Genomic DNA, 23,665 nt, shown 5'->3' with positions numbered 1-23,665 from the left:
TTTTCATGTGCCTCCTGGCCATCTGTATGTCGTCTTTGGAGAAATGTCTGTTAAGGTCTTCTGCCCATTTTTTGGTTGTTTTTGTTTTTGAGTTGTATGAGCTGTTTGTATATTTTAGAAATTAAGCCCTTGTCGGTTGCATCATTTGCAAATATTTTCTCCTAGACTGTAAGGTGTCTTTTTGTTATTGTTTTTTGTTTGTTTGTTTGTGGTTTCCTTTGCTGTGTAAAAGCTTGTAAGTTTGATTAGATCCCATTTGTTTATTTTTGTTTTTATTTCTATTGCCTTAGGAGACTGACCTAAGAAAACATTGGTACGACTTATGTCAGAGGGTTTTGCCTATGCTCTCTTCTAGGAGTTTTATGGTGTCATGTCTTAGTCTTTAAGCCATTTTGAGTTTATTTTTGTGTATGGTGTGAGGGTGTGTTCTAACTTCAGTGGTTTACATGCAGCTGTCCAGCTTTCCCAGCACCACTTGCTAAAGAGACTGTCTTTTTCCCATTTTATATTCTTGCCCCCTTTGTCAAAGATTAATTGACTGTAGGTGTGTGGATTTATTTCTGGGCTCTCTGTTCTCTTCCACTGATCTGTGTGTCTGTTTTTATACCGATAGGACACCGTTTTGATTACTGTAGCTTTGTAGTATTGTCTGAGGTCTGGGAGAGTTATACCTCCTGCTTTGTTTTTGTTCCTCAGGTGTCACAGTATTCTTTCAACAAATATTTCTGAACGGTATTCTATGTCAGCTTCTGTGGTAGACTCCTCAGGATACAAAGGCACTATTCTCTACTTTTGGAGCTTTGTTTAGCTAGGGCAACAGATGTGTAAACAGTACAGTGACACTGCTAGATGGAAAAGGTAAGCAAAGTGTGCTGTTGGAGTACAGAGGAGGAGTCTCGATCATTAGAAATTTTCTGTATATCTATGGTTAGGTCTGTATTTCTTAATTGGCAAAAAGCATACTGCAAAGTACTCCAAGGTGTTTTTTGTTAAGTTCTAATTGGACTAGTAATGGAAACTAAATCAAGGAGCAAATGGTGTTAAGTTGAGAGCTTAAACCGGCTTGCTGTTGCATCTGATAATGCTGAATGTCTTCTTTGCCCATATTTTTCCCCATTACCTTTTTAAAATATATCATTTTTAATTTACTTATATATTTAGTGTAGAGCAGGGATTGCTAACTGAAATACCTGCAGGAGTCAAACCAGTAAGATAAGTGTATAGAGTTGTCCAGGTTTACCTGTGGCATCTTCCAGTGGGTTGGTTTTAGAGCTGGATAATCACCGTTAGCAGATCCAAGTGATTTTGTCAGTGCAGGAATGCAGAATCATTGTTACCAGAAAGACAGATCTTTCTCCTTCCTTCTTAAGAGAAACTGAAGGTTGATTTGTCTTTTAGTGTTGGCAACCAAGTCACACTTAGAAATATTTATTATGAAAATCTTTAACAAATAATTCAACTTAATATCTGATTCACTTTTTAAAAACACTGTGGAAAACTTGCACAAGAATGTTCATAGCAGCATTATTCATAATGGCCATAAAGTGGAAACAAATGTCCATCAACTGATGAATGGATGAACAAAATGTGGTATATCCTTACAGTGGATTCAGCCATAGAAAGGAATGAACTACTGTAAAGCTACGTCATGGATGAACCTTGAAAACATGCTAAACGAAAGAAGCCAGATACACAAAGATACATATTGTGTGATTCTGTTTTTATGAAGTGTCCAGGATAGGCAAATCTATAGAGACAGAAAGCAGATTCGTGGTTCTTAAGAGGTGAGGGGGTATTAGGAGTGACTGCTATGGGATATTCATTTTCTTTGGAGGTGAAGGTAATGTTCTGGAATCATATGGTAGTGATGGTTGGATGCTACAGACATACTAAAAACCACTGAATTGTACACTTTAAAATGATGGATGTGATGTTGTGTGGATTTTATCTGTTTTAAAAATTGGAATAAAAAATACTGTGTGGGCCAAATAGGACATATATGTTTGCTATAAAGCAGAACGAATAGGCTGTGAATCTAGACAGAATATTTTAAAATCACCACCTCATTGTGACACTGTAAAAATTGCTCAGATTCACGTTCTGTAAAATGGGAAAGGTATTACCTAGGTCTTAGACTTCTTAGGTTTAAAAGTGATAAATACAAATCCCAAGGAGTAGTATAGGCATAGGCGTTCACATTTCTTTAGAATTGGAAGCTGGAAAATGTTTGCTGCCCTCTGTTCCAGCCTATTATCTGTTGTTGGCAAGTCTAGGACAACCCACCCTATTAATTATTGCTTATTGATCACCTGCAGGGAGTATCTCCTGGGTAACCTATCTCCATGATAGTAAAGGAGGAAGAGGGAGAGGATATTACGCCTTATATTCTGCAGTTTCCCCACTGTAATCAGATAGGTCATATTTGGTCCTAGTGGCTCCAGTGTTCCTGTTAAATCCAAGGTTCACATTTTTCAGTAATAGAGTACTGAACTGTTTCTGTAACTCTATCAAGGATTGTACGGCACTGTGCTCATCACCTGGGTAAAATGCATGGCCTCATAAAAGCTTGTGGTTCCAAAGAAACATCTCTCACACATACTGACTGGCTTCACATCTCATTGGGAAGTGATAGTATGACTGTTATGTGATAAAATTTACATGCAAGACCAAAGAGCATCTTTAAAATTGGCTGCACATCAAATATCCATTATACCTGTACAGCCAAACTGCTTTTCTCAGTTCTGAACAGGAGCAGGCCCGTATGCAAGGAAATTTGATTTTTGCCAAAATATTGTCTATTACTGTCTTAATATCAGTTCATCAAACATTTATGGAACATATCAACATGCTTAGGCACTGTGATAAGCACAGGGTATATACCAAGAGAAATAAATCATGGTTCAGGTCCTTGAATCGATAGTTTAATGAGTGAGAAGTATGTAAACAAAACACATGTGATAATGTAATGAGTATATGGGGGTGCTTTGGCCCCATAGAGGAAGTATTTTCGTTCATTTTGGAGAGTTGTGGAAGGCTTCATTGTGGACGTAAAAGTTGCTGATTCTTGAAGGGTGAGTAGGATTTCCCCTAGCAAGCTGTATTGCGGAGGGCATAAATTATAATGGCACAGAAAAGGCGGGGGGAGCATGTTCAGTACTCATTTGCTTAACATTTTTAAAAGTTTTAAACTTTTTACAAAGTGTTATGGAAATACTAAGCTGTGCAGTAGGAAGACATTAGAATAGAATGGAGGTTGAAAACTGATAGCCAGTTACAATACTGATTGAAATGGAAATGGCTAGATATTCAGAATTTTCATTTCTTCTTGTATCAGTTTTCCTAAGTCTTTTTCCTCTAAGTATTTCAGATATGTTCTTCATGTTATCCTATGTTTTAGGATACAGCATATGATAGGATTTTCCCCCTTTTTTAATTTTATTTTTTAAATCAGTATACAGTAAAATTGATTCCTTTTTGTGTGTACAGTTCTATAAATTTTGACACACGAAGAGTCAAGTAACCACCATCACAACAAGGGGACAGAACAATTGTATCACCTCCCTCATATTACCCAGCCCACCCCTATTCTCTGGCAACCACTGTTCTGTTCTCAGTTACTATAGTTTTATCTTTTCACGAATGTTATGTAAATGGAATCAAGCAGTATATAATATTTTGAAACTGGCTTCTTTCACTCAGTATTGCTTTTGAGATTCATCAAAGCTGTGTGTATCAGTGGTTAGTTCCTTTTTATTGTTGAGTAGAATTCCATTGTTTGGATGGACCACAGTTTGCTTATCCATTTAAGATTCTTTGGTGATTATGAACAGAGCTGCTGTAAATCTGCATGTATAGGCTTTTATGAACATAGTGAGTGGGGCTTCTGGGTTACGTGAAAATTTTTAACTTCCTAAGAAATTGCCAAACTGTTTCCAGAAGGGCTTTGTTATACTATTTTGCATTCCTACTAGCATGTAAGATCTCTCTAGCACCTAGTATTGTCAATATTTAACTTTTAATTTGAAATAATTTCAGATTTAGAGAAGAGTTGCAAAGATAGAATCCTCATATACCCTTCACCCGGCTTCCCCTTATGTTAACGTATCACATAACCATGACACTTTATTAAAACTAAGAAATTAACACTGATACAGTACTATTAACTAAACTGTGGACTTATTTGGATTTTACCAGTTATGTCCTTTTTCTGTTCCAGGATCCAGTCCAAGATACCAAATTACATTTAGTTGTTTTGTCTCCTCTAGTCTGTGACAGTTTCTCAGTCTTTCCTTGATTTTCAAAACTTTGGCAGTTTTGGAGAAGACTGGTGAGATTTGTAGAATGTCCTTCAATTTAGGTTCTAATCTTTTTCTAATCTCTAATCATGATTAGATTATGGTTATGGCTTTTTGAGAATGCCACAGAGGTGATGTGCTCTTCTCATTACATATTTAGGGTATATGATATTAACATAACCTATCTTTAGTGATGCTTAGATAGTGTCTACCAGGTTTCTGCACTGTAGAGTTGCTGTTTCTCCCTTTCCATACTTATTCATTAGAAGGGCTTTCCTAAGTCCAACCCACCTTCAAGAGAAGGAACATTAAGCTCCACCTCCTCAAGGGAGGCATATCAAATAATTTGTGGACATATGTTAAAACCGTCATAGTAGTTAGTGAGTATCCTGGAGGAGATACTTAGAGGCTATGCAAATATCCTGTTCTCTTAAAAGTTTTACTAACCAATTTTAGCATCAGTCAGTGGATCTTGCCTGCGGCAATTACTGTGCTGATCTAATGGTAATTTTCTATTTCTTTTTTTCTTTCTACATGTGTAAGTTGATTTCTTGTGTAAGGAAGATTTTTTTAATTTATTAAATCATTTACTTATATAGTGTGGACTCATGGATGTTTATTTTATTTTTTGGGGTTACCATCTAATACTGTCATTATATTTTATTCAAACTGTTCAAGCTTTTGCACTTGGAACTCTTTCAGGTTGGCTCCCATGTCCCTTTGACTACAAGATTTGCCAGGCTATCTTATATTTTCCCTGCCTCGATCCTAGAATCAGCCATTTCTCTAAAGAGCCCTCCTTCCTTTTATTGGAGAAAGGTATTGAGAAACCAAGGTTTGGACACTAGTTATTCTTGTTGCTACTCATTGACACTACTTCTAGGTGCTCTTAGTGGACAGAGCTAGGAATTTGCATCCAGAAATGTCTGCTGTTCGTGGTGCACAGTTCTATGGGTTCTAACAATACTTAGAGTAATAAATCTACCTCTGCAGTATTAAACAGAACAGTTGCATTTCCATGTGTCAATCACTCATGTTCTGTCTTTCATAGTTTTGCCTTTTTCAGTATGTCATATAAATGGAAACCTACAATATCTAGCTTTTTGGATCTGGTTCCTTAACAAAATATATTTAAGATTCATCCATGTTGTTGTACAAATCAATAGTTTGTTTCCCATTGTGTGATTATACCACCATTTATCCATTCACCTGTTGGACATCTTGGTTGTTTCCATTTTTTTGCGATTATGAATAAAGCTGCTGTCAACATTTGCATACAGGTTTTTGTGTGAACATAGATTTTCAGTTCACTTGAGTAAATACCTAGGAGTGGGAATGCTGAGTTATATGGTGTTTATTTAACTTTATAATCAGTGGCCAGATTTTTCCAAGATTGCTATACCATGTTGCATTTTCATCAAGAATGAATTCGTTTCTGTTGCTCCGAATTAGTTTCTGTTACATCCTCACCAGCTTTTGGTGTCGTCAATATTTTTTTTTTTTTTTTTTTTTTTAGCTATTTTAATAACTGTAGTGGATCTCATTTTAATTTGATCTTTTGTGAAGTGTCTGTTCAGATCTTTTGCTTGTTTTTTAATTGGAGTGTTTTCTTATTGTTGAGTTCTTTGTATTTCATACATGCAAGTCCTTTTATCAGGTATGTGATTTGCAAATATATTCTATCTGTGGCATTTTTTTCATTCTGTTCACAGTGTCTTTTACAGAGCAGAAATGTTTTAGTGTTGATGAGGTCCAATTTTTCAGGTTTTACTTTTATGGATTGTGCTTTTGGTGCCATGTAAAGAACTCTGCCTAATCTCAAATCACAAGATTTTCTTATAAAGGTTTGATCATTTTACATTTAGATTCACAATCCATTATGAGTTGTTTTTTTAATAAGGTGTGAGGTTTAGATTGAAGGTCGTGATTTTGTATATGGATGTCCAAGTTTCCCAAGACTATTTACAGAAAAGATTATCCTTTCTTCATTGAACTGCTTTTCCACCTTTGTCAGAAATCATTTGGCCATATTTGTGTGGGTCTATTTCTATACCTCATTCTGTTCTATTGATTTATGTTTTATCCCTTTGCTAATGACACAGTTTTAAAAACTGTAAGCTTTGCAATAAATAACTTAAAATTAGATCGTATGATTCCTTTAGCTTTATTTTTCTTTTTCAAGACTGGTTTGGTTATTCTGGTTCATTTGGATTTCTTTTTTAATCCAGTCTGACAGTCTTTTGTCTTTTACCAGAATGATTTATTTCATTTATATTTAATATAATTAATCATATTTGTGTAACTTTATTCTCTGTTTTTTATGTTCTGGGTTTTTTTCTTCTTTTTTCTTACCTTTTTTTGGATTTTTCTTATTCCATTCCCCCCCACCGCCAATCTTTCTAGTTTGGAAATATATGGTGTTTTTGTTCTATCAGTAAGATACCATCGTAAATATTGTAACTTGGAGCCATAACTTATCAAAGATGTTTTTTTGAACTTTTCCATAAATTTTGCTCTTCATTTTCTCTTTCAATTCAAACCTTCCAAATGGGATTATTGTTCCTTATTTTCTTTCTTTAGAGATATTTACTGGATGTAGAATTTTAATGTGGCGGGTTTTTTCCATCAGCACACTATAGGTATTAAACTGTCTTGGCTTCATTGTTGCTTTTGGAGAAAACTGTTCTAATGTTGTTTCTCTGAATGCAGTCTGTCTTCTCTGCTTGCTTTTTAAATTTCTCTTTATCTTCGGTTTTTCTTCTGTTTTATTGCATGATTAGTTGTGATTTCTTTTTATTGATCTTGTTTGGTATTTGTTGGCTTCTGGAATGTGATTGTGTCTAATTGCTTCTGGGACTTTCTCAACTGTTAACCTCTTCAGCTATTGCCTCTGCCCTGTCCCATTTTCTCCTTTTCTTCTAGTTCCAATTAAAAGTATATCAAACCGCTTCACGGTATTATTCTTCTCTTATTTTTTCATAGTTTTGGCCTTTCTGCTACACTGTGGATAATTTCTAGCCTGTTTTCCAGTTCCTTAGTTTTCTCTTCATCCTCTTGAATCTACTTTTTTTTTTTTTTTTTTGGCCCCGCCACGCAGCTTGTGGGATCTTAGTTCCCTGACCAGGGATTGACCCAGCACCCTCGACATCAAGAGCGTGGAGTCCTAACCGCTGGACCACCAGAGAGTTCCCTGAATCTACTGTTAAATCAGTCCATTTCAGTTACTTCTTATTTCTGAAAGTTCTATTTTGTTCTTCCATCTTTTGAAATCTGCTGTTACTTTTTAAGTATCCTGTTTCCTGCAGATATTCTGAAACTTATTTCTGTAAGCATAGTCAACATAGTTGTTAAGTCTCTGTGGGTTTTTTTCTGTTGTCTGTTCTTTTTCTGCCAGTCTAACTATTGGAGTCTTTAACACCTAGTTATCTTTGATTACAAGTTGGATGTTGTATATGAAAAATTATTTGTAGGATTCATTTGAAGCCCACAGCAAGGTATTTTTCCCCACAGCGAGCTTGTTCATGTCAGGTATCTGTGGACATTACTGGTCCAGGGACCACCTTAAAACAAGCTTCAGATCAGACATTCCCTCTATAGGGCTATAGTTCTTCCCTGGATCTTCTACTCCCTGTTCACTCCCACCCTAAGATTGTAACTCTCTCAAGTCTCGGCTTATTATGATGAGGGCCTCGTCTTTATCCTCCCTCCCTCCCTTCTTTCCTACCTTCAGTTTATTTATTTATCTATTTATTTATTATGAGGAGGGACTCCTCACCTTGTGAGAGCCCTGGGCTTTGGTTTCTGTCAGAACAAAATTCTAATTTCAGGGATCAACAAAGACGCTTTGGGCTTCCTTGCTTGCTTACTTCTCTGGGTTCTCATTTTCTCTTCACTTTTGGCTATATGCTTGTCGGTCTTATTTAAGAATGTGAGAGAGAGATGGTGTGTGTGTGTGTGTGTGTGTGTGTGTGTGTGTGTGTGTTTAGTCCATTCTCTTTGGTTCTCAGTAGGAGAGTTGACCTAAATAACCTAGCCCCCCATTACTGAAGACAGGAAAGTTACCTGCAAAAATCTTGATTTCTCACTTTGAAAACTGAGAAACAATCACACTTTCAGGGATTGTCTACAAACTATAGCTACTTGTCCTTTCTAGGCATTTTGCTTTGTGACCTCTGCAGTAGAACTGATTTGTTAGAGGAGTGGAGAAAGGAAGAGAATGAGATCTAAAGTGCAGTGGTTGTGAATTAATCATTGTTTCGGGGGAGAGGGCCAAATATAGTAACAGTTGAGTAGAGTGCACTAGTGTTTTCCAACATAGATTGGAAAAGATTAAAAGGTTGTTGATCTGATGTGCTTCTTATAGAGGATAACAGGATGTGCCAGCTTTTGGTCATTTTGGGATACAAAGTTATAGGTCTTTAAAATTCCTAACTTAAAGAATTGTGCTTTACAATTTCTTGTATTGGTGTTTCTCATCTGAATAATTCCTGTGCATCCTTCAAAACTGAGCTTAGATGTTATTTCTTCCCTGACTGCCTTTCCCCAAACATTGAGGTACTCCATAAATATTTATTGAATGGATGATAATGGGTTGGTGGGTGACTTAAGTTCCCTTCAATTCCTGCAGAGCACCCTGACTTAATTCTTTCAAGCACTGATTAGAGATTTTAATGGTCTGTTTTATTTGTTGGAGGGCAGAATTACTTTCTCTTTATTCTCCTGGGCCTAGAGAAAGGATCCCTTCCTGGCAATCAAGCATGTTTCCTGGTACATAATAAGTATTAGATAAATGCTTAATGAATGAACATTCTGCTCTTGATTTTGAAAGGAGGAGATAATTGGAAATTAAGGGCAACTATGGACATTTGAAACAAGTAATTCAGATAGTATTAACTACTTATGCTTTTTTTGTGTTCATTTGACCTTCTAAACAGTGCCACTTTGAAAGGGGAAAGGACAAGTTTGTATGACTAAATGTTTGTCTTTGCTTCTACAACAAGGCAAAAACATATACATAGTTTGTTCCACAAATCCTCTTACCAGTTTTTGCTGCCTGATTGCTAAGAAGAGTTCATCCTCTGCTGCAGTGCTTCAAAGGTGTTTTTTCCTCATACAACTGCTTTTCCTCTAAACAAGTGGTCCTAAATCATGCAGTCAGTGCAAGATAAGCACATTCTGCATTCTTTACTATAGAACTCTTTTTTTTTTTTTTTTTTAATAAATTCATTTATTTATTTATTTTTGGCTGTGTTGGGTCTTCGTTTCTGTGCAAGTGCTTTCTCCAGCTGTGGCGAGCAGGGGCCACTCTTCATCGCGGTGCGCGGGCCTCTCACTGTCGCGGCCTCTCTTGTTGCGGAGCACAGGCTCCAGATGCTCAGGCTCAGTAGTTGTGGCTCACGGGCCTAGTTGCTCCGCGGCATGTGGGATCTTCCCAGACCAGGGCTCGAACCCGTGTCCCCTGCATTGGCAGGGAGATTCTTAACCGCTGCGCCACCAGGGAAGCCCCACTATAGAACTCTTTGTCCTGCCTGGATGAGTATGAGCTCTTGTTCATTAACTATGGTTGATCTAGGGATGGGAGGGGGAACTTTTTTTTTTTCTTAAGATGGAGACCCTAATAAATATTAGGGTTAAAAGACATAATAAAACTGTTTCACAGTTTGAAGATTTTTTAAATTTAGAGTTCCAGAATAATCTTTTCTAGTTCTAATACTAGAAAATTGATCTATAAAAATACATTAGTACAAATGACTGATTATACTTGTGCATTTTCTGATATTGGTCCATTCACTAAGCCTCTGATTTTCTTTTTTAGTTGCCAGATTGAAAAACAGAAATCACATGGAGTAGAAGAGATTAGAGGGAGAGACTGACTGAAGAGGGCAAAAGGAGTTTTTATTGAAATTAATTAGTTCTGTTACATTTATGTCAATAAACTTATTAGTTTCACAGTACATATTTTAGCCTGATGATTTAGTGAAGTTTTCTTTTCCTTGCATTTTATTAAAGTATAGGTCAAGCAGAGCCATGTATTAATAATTGGCTTTGGTTGCAGGTGTGGTCCGACTTTAGTAGGGAAAATTTTGTTGACAAGAATTTTTCATAGTTGATTAATTGGCTTTTATTAGGCTAAGCATTGAGCAAACAAAACTTAGCCATGTCTTCAGAGTCAGTCTGAGGGCTTTTAAAATAGAATTAGTGATCTGAAATTAGAAATTATTAGCCATGAAAGTTACATCTCCTTTTATGCAATACATGAGGACAGTAAGAACTAAGTAAGGTCATTTAAAATGGAAATTAAAAGGAAACGTAATACTTTTTCTGTAAGTTATATTTTTTTAAGGTATACTTCTATTGTGAATGGTAGATAGGAGAATTGACCTTCAGGATACTCAGGACTCAAGCACTTTTCCCAACTTTCAGATAAGCCATTGTAAAAATTGCTAAACTAGAGTTTCTTCAGTATTCTCTTAATTCTAATTGTTGTGGGAGAGAAATACAAATCTTAACTGCGGCCCTGTTATTTAATAGAAGAAGCTATAATGGGGGGGCGGGGAGTGAAGAGAAAATTACTCAAGAACCCTTGAGTTAGTCTTTTAGTTTTCCTAGCTATGTACCAGATGACCTGAAGTGTTTAGGGGTACTCTACCTTTTGGAGGCAACTTCATTTTTATTTCATTTTTTTTGAAAATAAACCAACATTGATTTGATTGACGAATAATATTTACTGGACGTCCTACAAAATGCAGAGACTTGAGCTGGGTACTGTAAAATCAAAAGATGAATTAGATAATGGATCTTGACTTCAAGGAGCTAAGGGTCTAATAAGGAAATTAAGGTATGATGTAGAAAGTGATAAGTTCAGTTCGATAGGAATGAAGAGACATGAACCTTGGGGGCCAGCCATTTTGGCTTTGAATCCCAGCTCCATCTCTACTGGATATTCTTGCTAAAGCTACTGAATTTACTTAGGCTGTTTTCTTATCTGTAGATTAGGAAAAGAAATGCCTGCCACATAGAATTCTGGGGGAGAGGTGTGGGGGGCAGGTATTTAAAGCTGAAAAACTCTTTTAGCTCCAGACTTGTAATACCTGATTGCCTATTCAGTACCCTTTTTAATATGTCAAAGAGCCATTTTAACCTTATGTTCAAAACCTGACTTGTGAGCTCTTCCAGAATGTCTTCTGTCTCCATGAATGGCATCAACAGTCTCTCTAGCCAGAAATCTAAAAGTCACTTCCACTCCTTACCCCATTATCCAGTCCACCCAGAGCTATTGACTTTATGCCATAAATTTTGTTCGTCATATTAGTTCACTTATCTCCATTGCTACCACCATAGGTCAGGCCTTCATCATCTGTCTTACATAGGCTACTGTTGATAGCTTTCTGTTTCCCTGAAACTATTCTCTCTTGCCTGTCTCACACCCAACCAGAGAGTAAACTTGTTCAAAATGTACATATGGGTCACTTTTCTGCTTAAAATTCTTCAATGAATTTCCATTATCCTTAATCTGCAGATAAAATCTTAAAGGCACATTCGTCTCACCGTTCTGCATTGCTCATTATTGTATTCCCAAAGCCTGGCATAATACTTTTTCATAGTAGGTGCTCATATATTTAAGGGATGAACAAAGGAAGGAATGTCTGAAAGAACCAAATCTATAGTTGAGAGATTTAGGCAGTCCCTGTATTTCCTTCCTGTTAGGCTGCATGTGAATATACATACACATTTACAGCAATACAAGTGAAATAGTATTTCTGAATAGAATAATGTTTATCTTCTTTTTTCTGTCTTTTCACATCCCCTCTTTACCCCATTCCATCACCCTCCCTCATCCCTCCCTGCACCATTTATCTGAAGTTGTTAAGCTATAGTTTAAGAAGACACACCCCACCCTCCCCCACCCCTGTTTTCTTCTCCCTGCATAATTAATGAAGGCCAACTATTTGGAATTCATGTGAATGACTCTCTTACTCTAAGCAGATTATTTGGTATGCATGACAGTAAAGTGAAGCACCTCTTTGGGTTACTGCAAAATAGCTCGTTGTCCTCCCAGTGGAGAATCAAATTCACCAGTTCATAAATTAGGTCCCGGTTGATGAGGCACAAAGCTGCAAGGGCCAGTCAAACAAGTACTTGAGAATCTCGGGAGTTTCATTAGTGAATAGCCTTGCTCTGCGCTTCTCAGAGAATGCCAAGGCCTTATGAGAGCAGAAGACTGGGTGATAAGAGTGTGATTGATACATGGGCTAATAAATGGGAGTTGGGGAATATTTTCCACGTGAGTCAGATGATTCCCACGGAGAAATGAGGTCTCATTTTGTCCACCCATGAGTTGGCCCTCAGAGGCTGGGAGTTAACCACAGCTCCTATAATTTCTGTACTTTGAAGAAAACTAGGAGTGAAGACCACAGCCTTTTAAGGTTAGGCTTCTTATTAGTTTTCACTAAGGAGCAATGGGTTAGTAATCATTTAATAATTACATGTGTTCGGTGTTTTTGAGCCCTTTCTGGAAGATCATCTCACTTGAGCTTCCCTTCAGTCTGCAAGTGCAGTTAGGCAGGTTTTATAAGTGATGAATCAAAGCTGGAAGAACCCCAGTAGAGGTCCAGTAGCCAAATAGGGATTCGAACCCAGGACTCCACTGCTTGCTTCATCACATTGCATATTGCATCTAATCCCATTTATTAAATTTGTGCTGATTTTACAAACTTCGTAAGTTCATTGGGGAAGAGCTTTGAGATCCACAGTTAAAGGGTGTCTTATAGAATATCAACAGAAAGAATAAAATACCTATAAAGGAATATAGAGACTGAAGAGAAAGATACTGTTTCAGAGAAGAAGGTAAGAATTTAAGAGTTTAGTATCATTAAAATTCATCAATTCCTGGGACAGTATTTCTACTGGTTTAATGCTGTTGTCTATACCGTTTTGACTGTTTGCGCACATACACACACCTTTACCCATCTCCCTAGTGTCTTGCTGCTGTTAGTGCAGTGATAATAGTCACCAAAAAAGCCAGCAGTCCTAAAGCACAAATGACCTTGTTTCTTTGGGAAGAAGAAAAGTTACAATAAAAGTGTCTGCTTTCTGGTTTTTTGCTTGTTTGGTGTGTGTGTGTGTGTGTGTGTGTGTGTGTGTTTATAATTAATCGATATTAGGTAAAGATACATTAGGTTATTATCACCCAGGTGGTTTTATAAAACCAAAGAAATAAATATTTGGAAATAAATTTGAAGACAGTCTTGGTCCACTTTTTAGTAAGTATCTGAATGATTTTATTGTGTTCTGGCCATTTAAGTTGTATACATATGGGACCCCAGAGTTGAACAGAGGCAAGTTATAGGGGCTTTTATGAATTGGAGAATTCGTAGGTAGACAGATGGATCTTTTGATCTCATATATTGCTGCGGGGGGGGGGGGGTGGGAGTACCATTGTTTGTCACAATTTTGGAGGATAGCATTAACCCCCATCCTAGTCTTTCTTGCTCTTCCTCTAAAAGCTTTAAGCCGCTGAAATTGTGGGCATAAGGAGACATCTCTTCTGGCTTACTTTTTGGTGTAGTAGCTAAGCTCCAGCTTAAATACAACATTGGAAAGAACATGTAGATTGTTGTAAGTGAGTCTCATAGAGGTCTCAAATAGGCACAGTTCTAAACACTTTACACTTATTAGCTCATTGAATCCTCACCACAAACCTGAGAGGTGAATACAGTTATCTCTATTTTGTAGTCTGGTTAAATGTCATCAGCTCCTTCTAGCTGTGTGTCCTTTGGCAAGTTACTTAACCTTTCTTTACTTCATTTTCCTCATCTGTAAAATGGGGGTAACGGTAACTGTCCTTACCAGTTCCTTGTGTGGTAAGGGTTACGAAATAATTCACATAAAGCACGTAGTGAATGCTTGTAGATGTTAGCTGTTGTTATCTAACTAGTTTATGATTACATGGCAAAAAAGATTATCGTCACAAGAATCAGAAGTTTGGTTTCCAGTCCTTAACTCTCCTGTTAAGTAGCTATGTGATTATAGGTAAATTTTCCTCTTTCTGGGCCTCAGTTTTCTTATACCCATTTTTTAAAAACTTTTTACTTGGAAGTAACTTCAAATTTACAAGAGACAGAAATAAAAATAGTACAGATATGACACCAAAAGCACAGACAACAAGACAAAATAGACAAATGAGAGTTCATCAAAATTTAAAAGTTTAGTGCATCAGCGGACACCACCAACAGAATAAAAAGGCAACCCACAGAATGGGAGAAAGTATTTGCAAATAACATATCTGATAAGGGATTAGTATTCAGGATATATAAGGAACTTCTACAACTCAACAAGCAAAAGAAAAAAAAGTTTAAAAATAAAGGACTTGAATAGTCATCTCTCCAAAGAAGATAAATAAATGGCCAGTAAACACCTGAAAAAGTTCTTAGCATTACTAATCATTAGAGAAGTACCAGTCAAAACCACAGTGAGATACCACTTTATATCCATTAAGATGGCTGCTATTTAAAAAAAAATTACATAAATGCTGGAGAGGATGTGGAGAAATTGGAAGCTTTGTGCATTGCTGATGGGAATATAAAATGATACAGCCACTGTGGAAAAGAGTGTGCTGGTTCCTCAAAAAATTAAAGATAGAATTACCATATGATCCACAATTCCACCCAAAAGAATTGAAAGGAGGAACTCCAGAAGGTATTTGTACAGCAGTGTTCATAGCAGCGTTATTCACAATAGCCTAAAGGTGGAAACAACCCAAGTGTCTTATTGATGAATGAATGGATAGACAAAATATGGTATATACATGCAATGGAGATATTCAGCCTTAAAGAGGAAGGAAATTCTGGCATATACTACAACATGGATGAACCTTGAAGACATGCTAAATGAAATGAGCCAAGTGTAAAAGGACAAATATTCTACAATTACACTTACATGAGATACCTAGAGTAGTCAAACTCAGAGATGAAAAATAGAATGGTGGTTATATAAGGAGCTGGGGGAGGAGGGAGTTGGTGTTTAATGGGTACAGAGTTTCATTTTGGGATGGTGAAAATTTTCTAGAGATGGAGGATGTGGTGATGGTTGTACTAGAATGTGAATGAACTTAACGCCTCTGAACTGTATGCTTAAACATTGTTAATTTTGATAAATTTTATATTATGTATATTTTACCACAATTTTTTTTAACCACAATTTTTAAAAATATATGTTTCAACAAAATTAAAATAGTACAAAGAAACATCTGTATCCCTATTTACCCAGATTTACTTACTGTTATATTTTACCCCATTTGCTTTATCATGTGTGAGTGCATTCTTGTATACACCTAATCTAAATCCAGTTTTGTCATTTGATCTGATAGTATTTTTAATAGCATTTTCCCCCCTCTAGTACAGGATACAGTCTAGAGTAGGACATTATATTTAGTTGTCATGTCTCTTTAGCCTTCCTTTATCTTTTATAATATTGGCATGTTTGAAGAGCACAGTGTATTACTCCCCACCCCTGAATTTTTAATAGAAGCTTCCTCATTTTCTGTTTGTCTTTGCCTTGTAATTAGATTGAGGTTACACAGTCTTGGCCAGAAAATGCATGGGTGATGTGTCTTCCTCAGGTTATAACATCTGTAGACTCAATATATTTTTTTTTAAATATGATTGGCTTTATTCTGTGATTTATGCATCGGACAGCGTCCCATCAAACAAACAGAAGAAAGGTATTCCCTCAATACATTTGTAACTAAATGCAGAGTAAAGGGAATCTACAAATGCTATAGGAATCTCAGGAATGGAGATAACGAAATTGGAGTGGTCGGGGAAGACATGATGAAAGGAGACTTAGTTTACTGATTTGGTAGAAAGCACGTTTCTAAAATTTTACCAGCTTTTCCTTGGTATCAAATTCTGCATTAGTTCAGCCAATATATATTACTGTCTTCCACCAGTTTTTTTATTTACTTATTTTTTAATTAATTAATTAATTAATTTTATTTATTTATTTTTGGCTGCGTTGGGTCTTCGTTGCTGCGCTCAGGCTTTCTCTAGTTGTGGCGAGCGGGGGCTACTCTTCGTTGCAGTCCACAGGCTTCTCATCGCGGTGGCTTCTCTTGTTGCGGAGCACGGGCTCTAGGCGTGCGGGCTTCAGTAGTTGTGGCTCGCGGGCTCTAGAGCGCAGGCTCAGTAGTTGTGGTGCACAGGCTTAGTTGCTCCGCAGCATGTGGGATCTTCCCGGACCAGGGCTCGAACCCGTGTCCCCTGCATTGGCAGGCGTATTCTTAACAACTGTGCCACCAGGGAAGCCCTCCACCAGTTTTTATTAAGCTTGCTCCTATATTAAATAAATCAGGAGGAAATTACTAGTTTCTTTCTTTTTCTTTTTAATGAAATCAAGTGTATCTTTCAAATGGTGATCACTGGCCTACCTATTATTACGTAAAGTTCCCCAAATAATAAAATGACATTGAACTTTGATGTATGAGAACAAGTCTTTATTCTCTTCCTGGTTTCATCAAATATTAGAGTCAGACTAAGGTTTGTACTCTTGGCTTTGCCACCATTCTAGAGTGTTTTAGCACCCTTACTTGAGCTGTAGAAAGCTGTTGAAAGGAAAGTGCTGTTCTTGCTAATACTTCTTTTTGGCTGCATTGGGTCTTCGTTGCTGCACACAGGCTTTTTCTACTTGCAGCGAGCCAGGGCTGCTCTTCATTGCGGTGCACGGACTTCTCACTGCGGTGGCTTCTCTTGTTGCGGAGCATGGGCTCTAGGTGCGCGGGCTTCAAAAGTTGTGGCTCGCGGGCTCTAGAGCGCAGGCTCAGTAGTTGTGGCGCACGGGCTTAGTTGCTCCGAGGCATGTGGGATCTTCCCGGACCAGGGCTCAAACTTGTGTCCCCTGCATTGGCAGGCGTATTCTTAACCACTGTGCCACTAGGGAATCCCTTGCTAATACTTTTTGTAGAATCTATAAATAGTAGTAATGCTGATGGGTTTATCCACAATGCCGTTCTTCCCTTTCAGGCTATCTTTTAAAGAGCATCCAAACTTTAGATGAAGAGGTAACAGGGTACTTTGTAGAATAGGATTAGGGCCAGTATAGGTTTAAGTATGTTTCTTGGGGTTTTGGTGTTTTGTTTTAATTTTTCCCCATGTTTCAGGAAACACTGTGATTGGCACAGTTGGGATATATTCATCGGTTAACAGGTAGGAGAGCCAGAGGTATATTTGAGGCCATTACTCAGAATGATTTTTTTTCTTCCTATGTGCTTTTTAAAAATGGTTCCTTGGCCTTTGTGTGTTTTGTTTCTGCAGTTTGAAGAAAACAGTTCTGAAACGAGGTCTTACCCCCAGCTGCCTCTCAACACAGTGATTGCCATCTCTCCAAACGTCAAGTCCAGCTTTGTCCGCCAACCTGTCTGACATGTCGGGACCCGTGCCAAGCAGGGCCAGAGTTTACACAGATGTTAATACGCACAGACCCCGAGAGTACTGGGATTACGAGTCACATGTGGTGGAATGGGGGTAATAATTTCCGTTTACTTCACTGTACTCACCCAAAGGGCTGACTTTTGTAGATTTGTTGAGTAATTTACAACAGGAAACTTTCCTGACTACAGTTATAAACCTCAAGATTGAACACAATTTTTGTTTTCTTCTACAGTAAAGAAACAGGGTATTGGCTTTGGTCAGTTAACAGTTCTGATGGTTTTACCATTTAAAAAACATTTCGGTCTCTTATTCTTTTCTCCGATGTATATATTCTGTATGGTAACAAAGAGTTATCTATTAGCTTGCTCAGCTAAGGGCTTTGCAGTTAGGTGAGAATTAATACTTGAGAGACTTTGAAAACACCAGGCTCTTACATAAAGTATTTTTGAGGTCAGAGAATGTTGTCCCATGATGATACTGAAGGATAAAACAGTTCTCCAGAAAGGTGTCCTCTTTCTGATGAGAAGCAAAATTAAACCCTTAAAACATTTGCCCTTATCATGAGGCTAGCCATGTGTAATGTGGAATTCAGCCCAAATTCCATCCTGAACAGTTGCAGTCTGTCTGAACAGCTGTGTTTGCCCTCCTAATTTTCTGTGCAGTCTCATTTGGATGTTTGCATTTCTTGTCCCAACATAGTATGTATTTAATTGATCAGGTCGTACCTTTTGTGATAAAATTATTTTGATATTCAAATGCAAAAGATAGCAATTTGAAAACTTGGTAAGGCTGCAGCTCCCATACACTACATTTTATATCTGTCCACATGTGATTTTCATAGCATGTAAATGGTCTTCAAAATTTGTCATAGGGTGTGTTTTAATGCTGATTGGGCCATGATTCTTAACGGTAAGTACATTACCTCTGCACAAGGAGGCACAGTGTGCTTCAAAGATACCATCAAGAACCATGGTACAGTGCCAATAGGTGTTATCATTATTGATAATCTAACAATTTTCCTCTTACATCACATGCTTTGGACTCCAGGAATACCTGAGTTTTACTGCAGAAATTTCAACCACTCTCTTCAAATTAAGTGCTTTGAGCTTAGTTCTGCTTAAATGGCACTAAACAACCCTTTTGAGTTTTTGGCGTGGTGCTATTTGCTTGCTTGCATTTGTTTTCTGTGCCCTCCCACAGGAAAAGAACTCAACCAGAACTAAGAGCTTCCTTCCCTAGACCTGCCATGATTATTACATTGTCCACTGTCCTTAGTACCGTTTACCTTCTTTGTTCATTCACTTTCTTTTTTTTTTGCTTGAGGAAAATGAATGGCTGATTTTTTACATTTTTTACACTGAATTTTCAGTGTCTCCAGCGGGAGTAAATAGCATTTAGGCCTTATTGAAAAGACTCTCATTCTTTAGAGCAAATTCCTCTTAAGTTGTAAGCAGAGGCAGGGAGAAAATGTTAGCATTTCCCTTATTCTTTTTCACCTCTGATGTTGCTTAGTAGTCTTGGAATATGGGTAAAAGTAGGGGAAGGGACACCTAACTGTGGTTCATGATCTGTAGTGTGGTTTGCAAACTTCATTACGTGTACTGTCCTCAGAGCTTTGGAGGGCAAGTTGGAGGTCAAACCTATATGTTTAAAAGCCACTTATCTGCAAAAGAGACCCATTAAAAATCGGCTGCTCCCAAAGTGTGGCTGAATTGAAATATTCTTGTATTGACTTCCTGTAAGATGCCAACACTGAGCCAGGCACTGAGGGACAGGAATATATAAAAATTATTTTCCAAGGGAAAGCTGTCTGTTGTTGGAGACAAACATACATAACAAACCCCAATACAAGCTATCTACGTGTGGTATGTCAATAGAGATGTGAACAACTTGGGTTTGAAAGAATAACTGAAAGTCTTAAATTTTTTAATTCTAGGATTTGGAACACACATTTTAAATTGGCCAAATTTTTTTAAAATACAAAGAAGCAAATTTGGGGATTATTTGAAATACGTTTTATTTCTTTTACTCTACTGGCTATAGTTTTGTAAGTTGAATTAGTGCTTGATAGTTTGAACTTTTTAAATTATTGTGACTGTGACTCTTTTTGTTCCCAGAAATCAAGATGACTACCAGCTGGTTAGAAAATTAGGCCGGGGTAAATACAGTGAAGTATTTGAAGCCATCAACATCACAAATAATGAAAAAGTTGTTGTTAAAATTCTCAAGGTAAGTACAAGAAGAGAGATTATAACTTCACAGGTTTTTGGAGTTTAGAATTTTTTTTTAAAGTAGCGCTTGAAAGGGTTTTTGGAGTGCTTTAACACCTTGATTTTATTGCTCCTTTGAAGTCGATAGAAGAGATTATCTTCATTTGACAGATCAGGAAACTGAAGCAAGAGAAGTGTTTGACTCAAATCGTACAGCTAGATTGTGGCAGAGGGAGGGAGTAAAGATTCAGTCTTCTCTGTCCTAGGTCTTGCCTAACACTGATTTCCTATTTCTTACATTTTTAGTTCTATTCCATGCTTTTGTTTTCAATGAGTTGTTAGCTCTACTGTGTAAAGATGAGGAGTCACAAATGCAGACTTTTAGAGGACAGGTGGATGACATTAATGCGGCTAGTCTGATTTAAGTGCCCATGATTAGAAGATGTGAGTGATGGGTACTATGGCATGTGCTCCAGCTCCAGCTGATGATTGCCCAGAAGTAGTGCAAGTCTAATGTTGTTTGGTACTGTTTCGCAAAAAGAAGCTAGACATTTATATTTGTATACTAATTCCTCTGGTTTTTAAATGTTGGCTCGAGTTTTTTAAAACACCGTACAGGCTAGATTTGGCCAATGGGCTACCTGTATGCAAATTGTGATTTAGTTATAACTGTACTGTACACTGCCATATACCAGGAACTTAGCATACAGTTCCTTGCCACAGGAACTTTTTCCATATTTGACATGAGAAGCAGAGGGACCCAGACTTTCTCAATTTATAGCACCCATATTGCCTCAGTGACTCTCATGGTACCCCTAAGCCAAAAGAAATACAGTTTTGTTTATTAAGTAGTTAAGTCCAAATAACTAAAAAAAGTATTTATGTTTCAACTGGTAGCCATTTAAAAAATTATACACATAAGTTGAAAGAGAAAAGTAATTTTATTTTATTCTTATATAACCATAATTAATTACTATTGGAATATGTATACCTGTTAGTCACTGCACAGCTTCTCAAATGTTGGAATCAGATTGGACACCAGCAGCCTCATTTCCTGTTCCACATTGATTTTTGCACAATACTTGCTTTTTGTCACAGCAGCTGCTGAAAACCCAGCTTTACAAAAATATGCCGTTAAAGAGAATGTAGTGCAATCTAATATTGAAACTGAACTACCTCAGGCTGGTAGTGTACTCAGTGACTGGCAGACAGCAAGTATTAATTGGCGTTTTCCCTCAAAAATTAAAAATTCCACAGAACACCTGTGAATTTGCTGGGGGTGTTTTGGCATACCTTTCGGGAACCAAAGTTTAAGTATTTATATCTTATCTTGTGTAGAAAGAGAACTAGGCTGGAAAATCGGGACATTTGGATTCTAATCCAAACTCTAAAAGTAATTAGCCATGGTAGTCCTTTTAACTATTTAAGACATATTGGTTCATCTGTGAAAATGAGAGTTACCAGGATCAAATACAAAATTGTATATAGATATATACTTTGGAAACAGAAGTTCTGTGTAATTGTAAGATGATATTCCTATGGAAAAGTATATGATAGACTGAGGTGATATATTATTTAGAGTCATCTGAAAGGCATAAATAGTGAGTCTTACAGTTCAGAAGAGAGTGGTGATGGTTAGGCAAAGCTCCCTGGAACTGTTTTCAGGCCCTGAGTGGGAGAAGGATTTGGATTGGTGTGCATGGGAGCATGGAAGGGAAGCATAATCTAGAATGCACAAGATTAAGAAAAGAGGAAGAAGTAAGTGAGAGAAATGTTTCATGTGGAAGCTGTCATGTGATCATACATGGGAAGTAAACTTGGAAAGGGAGATTAAATTAGTGATGGCCTGGGAAAAGATAACATCTCCATTTCCTTCCAGCCTTGAAAAATATGATTTTTATCTCATCTAGGTTGTTGGGAGCCATTGATGGTCTTGAGTGATGGGTGGTTTGGAAAGATTTTTTTTTCTAGCTCAGTCTTTTCCTAACTGTACTGTATATGTTACTGTAACCGTGTAGCTAGATGGTATAATTATAGATTAAGTTCATTCATAACTATATTTAAATTTTTTAATTTCCCCCCATTTATTAGACAAAATTTGCATTGATCACATTAAATTAGGATTTAAGTGACCTGCCTGGTCTGTCTAGCTTTTGTAAGTTTATAGATTTTAAGGGTTCTGTAGAATAAAAGTTTTGTAAACCAGTAGCTTTTTGCCGTCAACCAGCAGTTGGGATATAGTGATTTAGTAGAAAACAGGAGAGAGATTGATGGATTAGTTCCTGGAGAGTAGAAACATCTCCTAGATACTCCAGCAGATCAGAAAGATCTGATAGTCAAAGCAAATAGAAAACTTGTGATCAGCTTGTTTCCTAGCCAGTGTAGTGAGTTCTAATAGAAGCAAGGCTGAGGCCATGGATTGAATTAAATGTGGAATTCACTATTAGTAAAACAGCTTCCATTTATTTATTTACTTTTAATACGTTTTTTTATTTTTTTTTTTGGCCACGCCTCATGGCTTGCGGGATCTTAATTCCCCGACCAGGGATCGAACCCGGGCGCTCGGCAGTGAAAGCTCGGAGTCCTAACCACTGGACCGCCAGGGAATTCCCAGCTTCCATTTATTGACTGTCTACTTTGCATTGGGCCTTTTTGTAGCTGTAGTATTTACATCACAATTCTGCAAGGCAAGTGTAAAGTTCAGAAACACTTAAGTGCTTTTCCCAAAGCTACACAGCTACAAAGCCAGGTTTTGAGGACAGTCTATTTCCAAAATGTGCTTGCTTCCTGCTGTACCATGTGCTTAGGACTCAAGAAAAGGTTAAAAGAGTCTACAGTATTGTTTGGTAGTTCCTAGATCTGGATTATCAACCTGAGAAGTGTCTAAAAATAGATCTCCAGCTCTGTTCTCAAGATTCTGATTCAGCAGATCTATACAGTTTGTATATTAAAAATCCCAGGTTGATCATCAAAGTTTAGTAACCAGTAGTCTTGTTAATGAAGAGATGATATATACTTACAACAGTTTCTAAGAAGCGTATGCAGTGTGTCAGTAGTCTGAGGTGACCAACACCAATAGGAAAGATTGCCTGGTCCAGTGTGGCAGACACAGGTCACGTGTGGTTTTTGAGCATTTGAAATATGGCTGGTCCAAACTGAGATATGCTGTAAGCATAAAATACAGCAGATTTCAAAGGCCTAGTACAAAAAAAAAAGAATATAAAATTGCTCATTAGTAATTTTTTATATTGATTTACATGTTGAAATGATAACATTTTGGTTATATTTTTGTTAACTAAAATGTATTATTAAAATTAATTTTGTCTGTTTCTTTATATTTTTTAAACAAGGGCACTAGAACATTTAAAATACACCTGTGGGGAATTCCCTGGCGGTCCAGTGGTTAGGACTCAGCACTTTCACTGCCACAGCCTAGGTTCAGTCCCTGGTGTGGGAACTAAGATCCCACAAGCCGTGAGGCGTGGCCAAAAAAATAAAAAAATAAAAAATAAAATACACATGTGGCTTGCATTATATTTCTTTTGGACCAGCACTGTTTTAGACTGTTTAGAAAGAAGGTTTTGTAGAGGAGGTGCATTTGGACCAAAGCCCTTCTCAAAAAAAACAAGAAAGAGATTTCTATACCAGAGCAGATGTGGAAATGATGGGTGAAGATAAAGGAATGTGGAGGATATATTGGTTATAAGGCCAGACAGATATTATGTGTTATGTC

At 37.3% G+C, this 23,665-nt stretch overlaps 1 protein-coding gene across 2 annotated transcripts in view; it reads left to right on the top strand.

Annotated features, from left to right (window-relative positions):
• Window positions 1-23,665, top strand: part of CSNK2A1 (casein kinase 2 alpha 1) — a 52,404-nt gene that overhangs the window by 11,810 nt on the left and 16,929 nt on the right. For both annotated transcript variants that reach the window (XM_061208200.1, XM_061208201.1), the window contains exons 2-3: window positions 17,606-17,815; window positions 19,840-19,951. In XM_061208200.1, the coding sequence (XP_061064183.1) occupies window positions 17,715-17,815; window positions 19,840-19,951 (213 nt within the window). In that variant the 5' untranslated portion in view covers window positions 17,606-17,714. The remainder of the gene's footprint in view (window positions 1-17,605; window positions 17,816-19,839; window positions 19,952-23,665) is intronic.

This window comes from Eubalaena glacialis, chromosome 13 (assembly GCF_028564815.1).
Source record: "Eubalaena glacialis isolate mEubGla1 chromosome 13, mEubGla1.1.hap2.+ XY, whole genome shotgun sequence".
Taxonomy (NCBI): domain Eukaryota; kingdom Metazoa; phylum Chordata; class Mammalia; order Artiodactyla; family Balaenidae; genus Eubalaena; species Eubalaena glacialis.
Note: the sequence above shows the minus strand (reverse complement) of the source record. Positions and strands in the feature narration are given on the sequence as shown.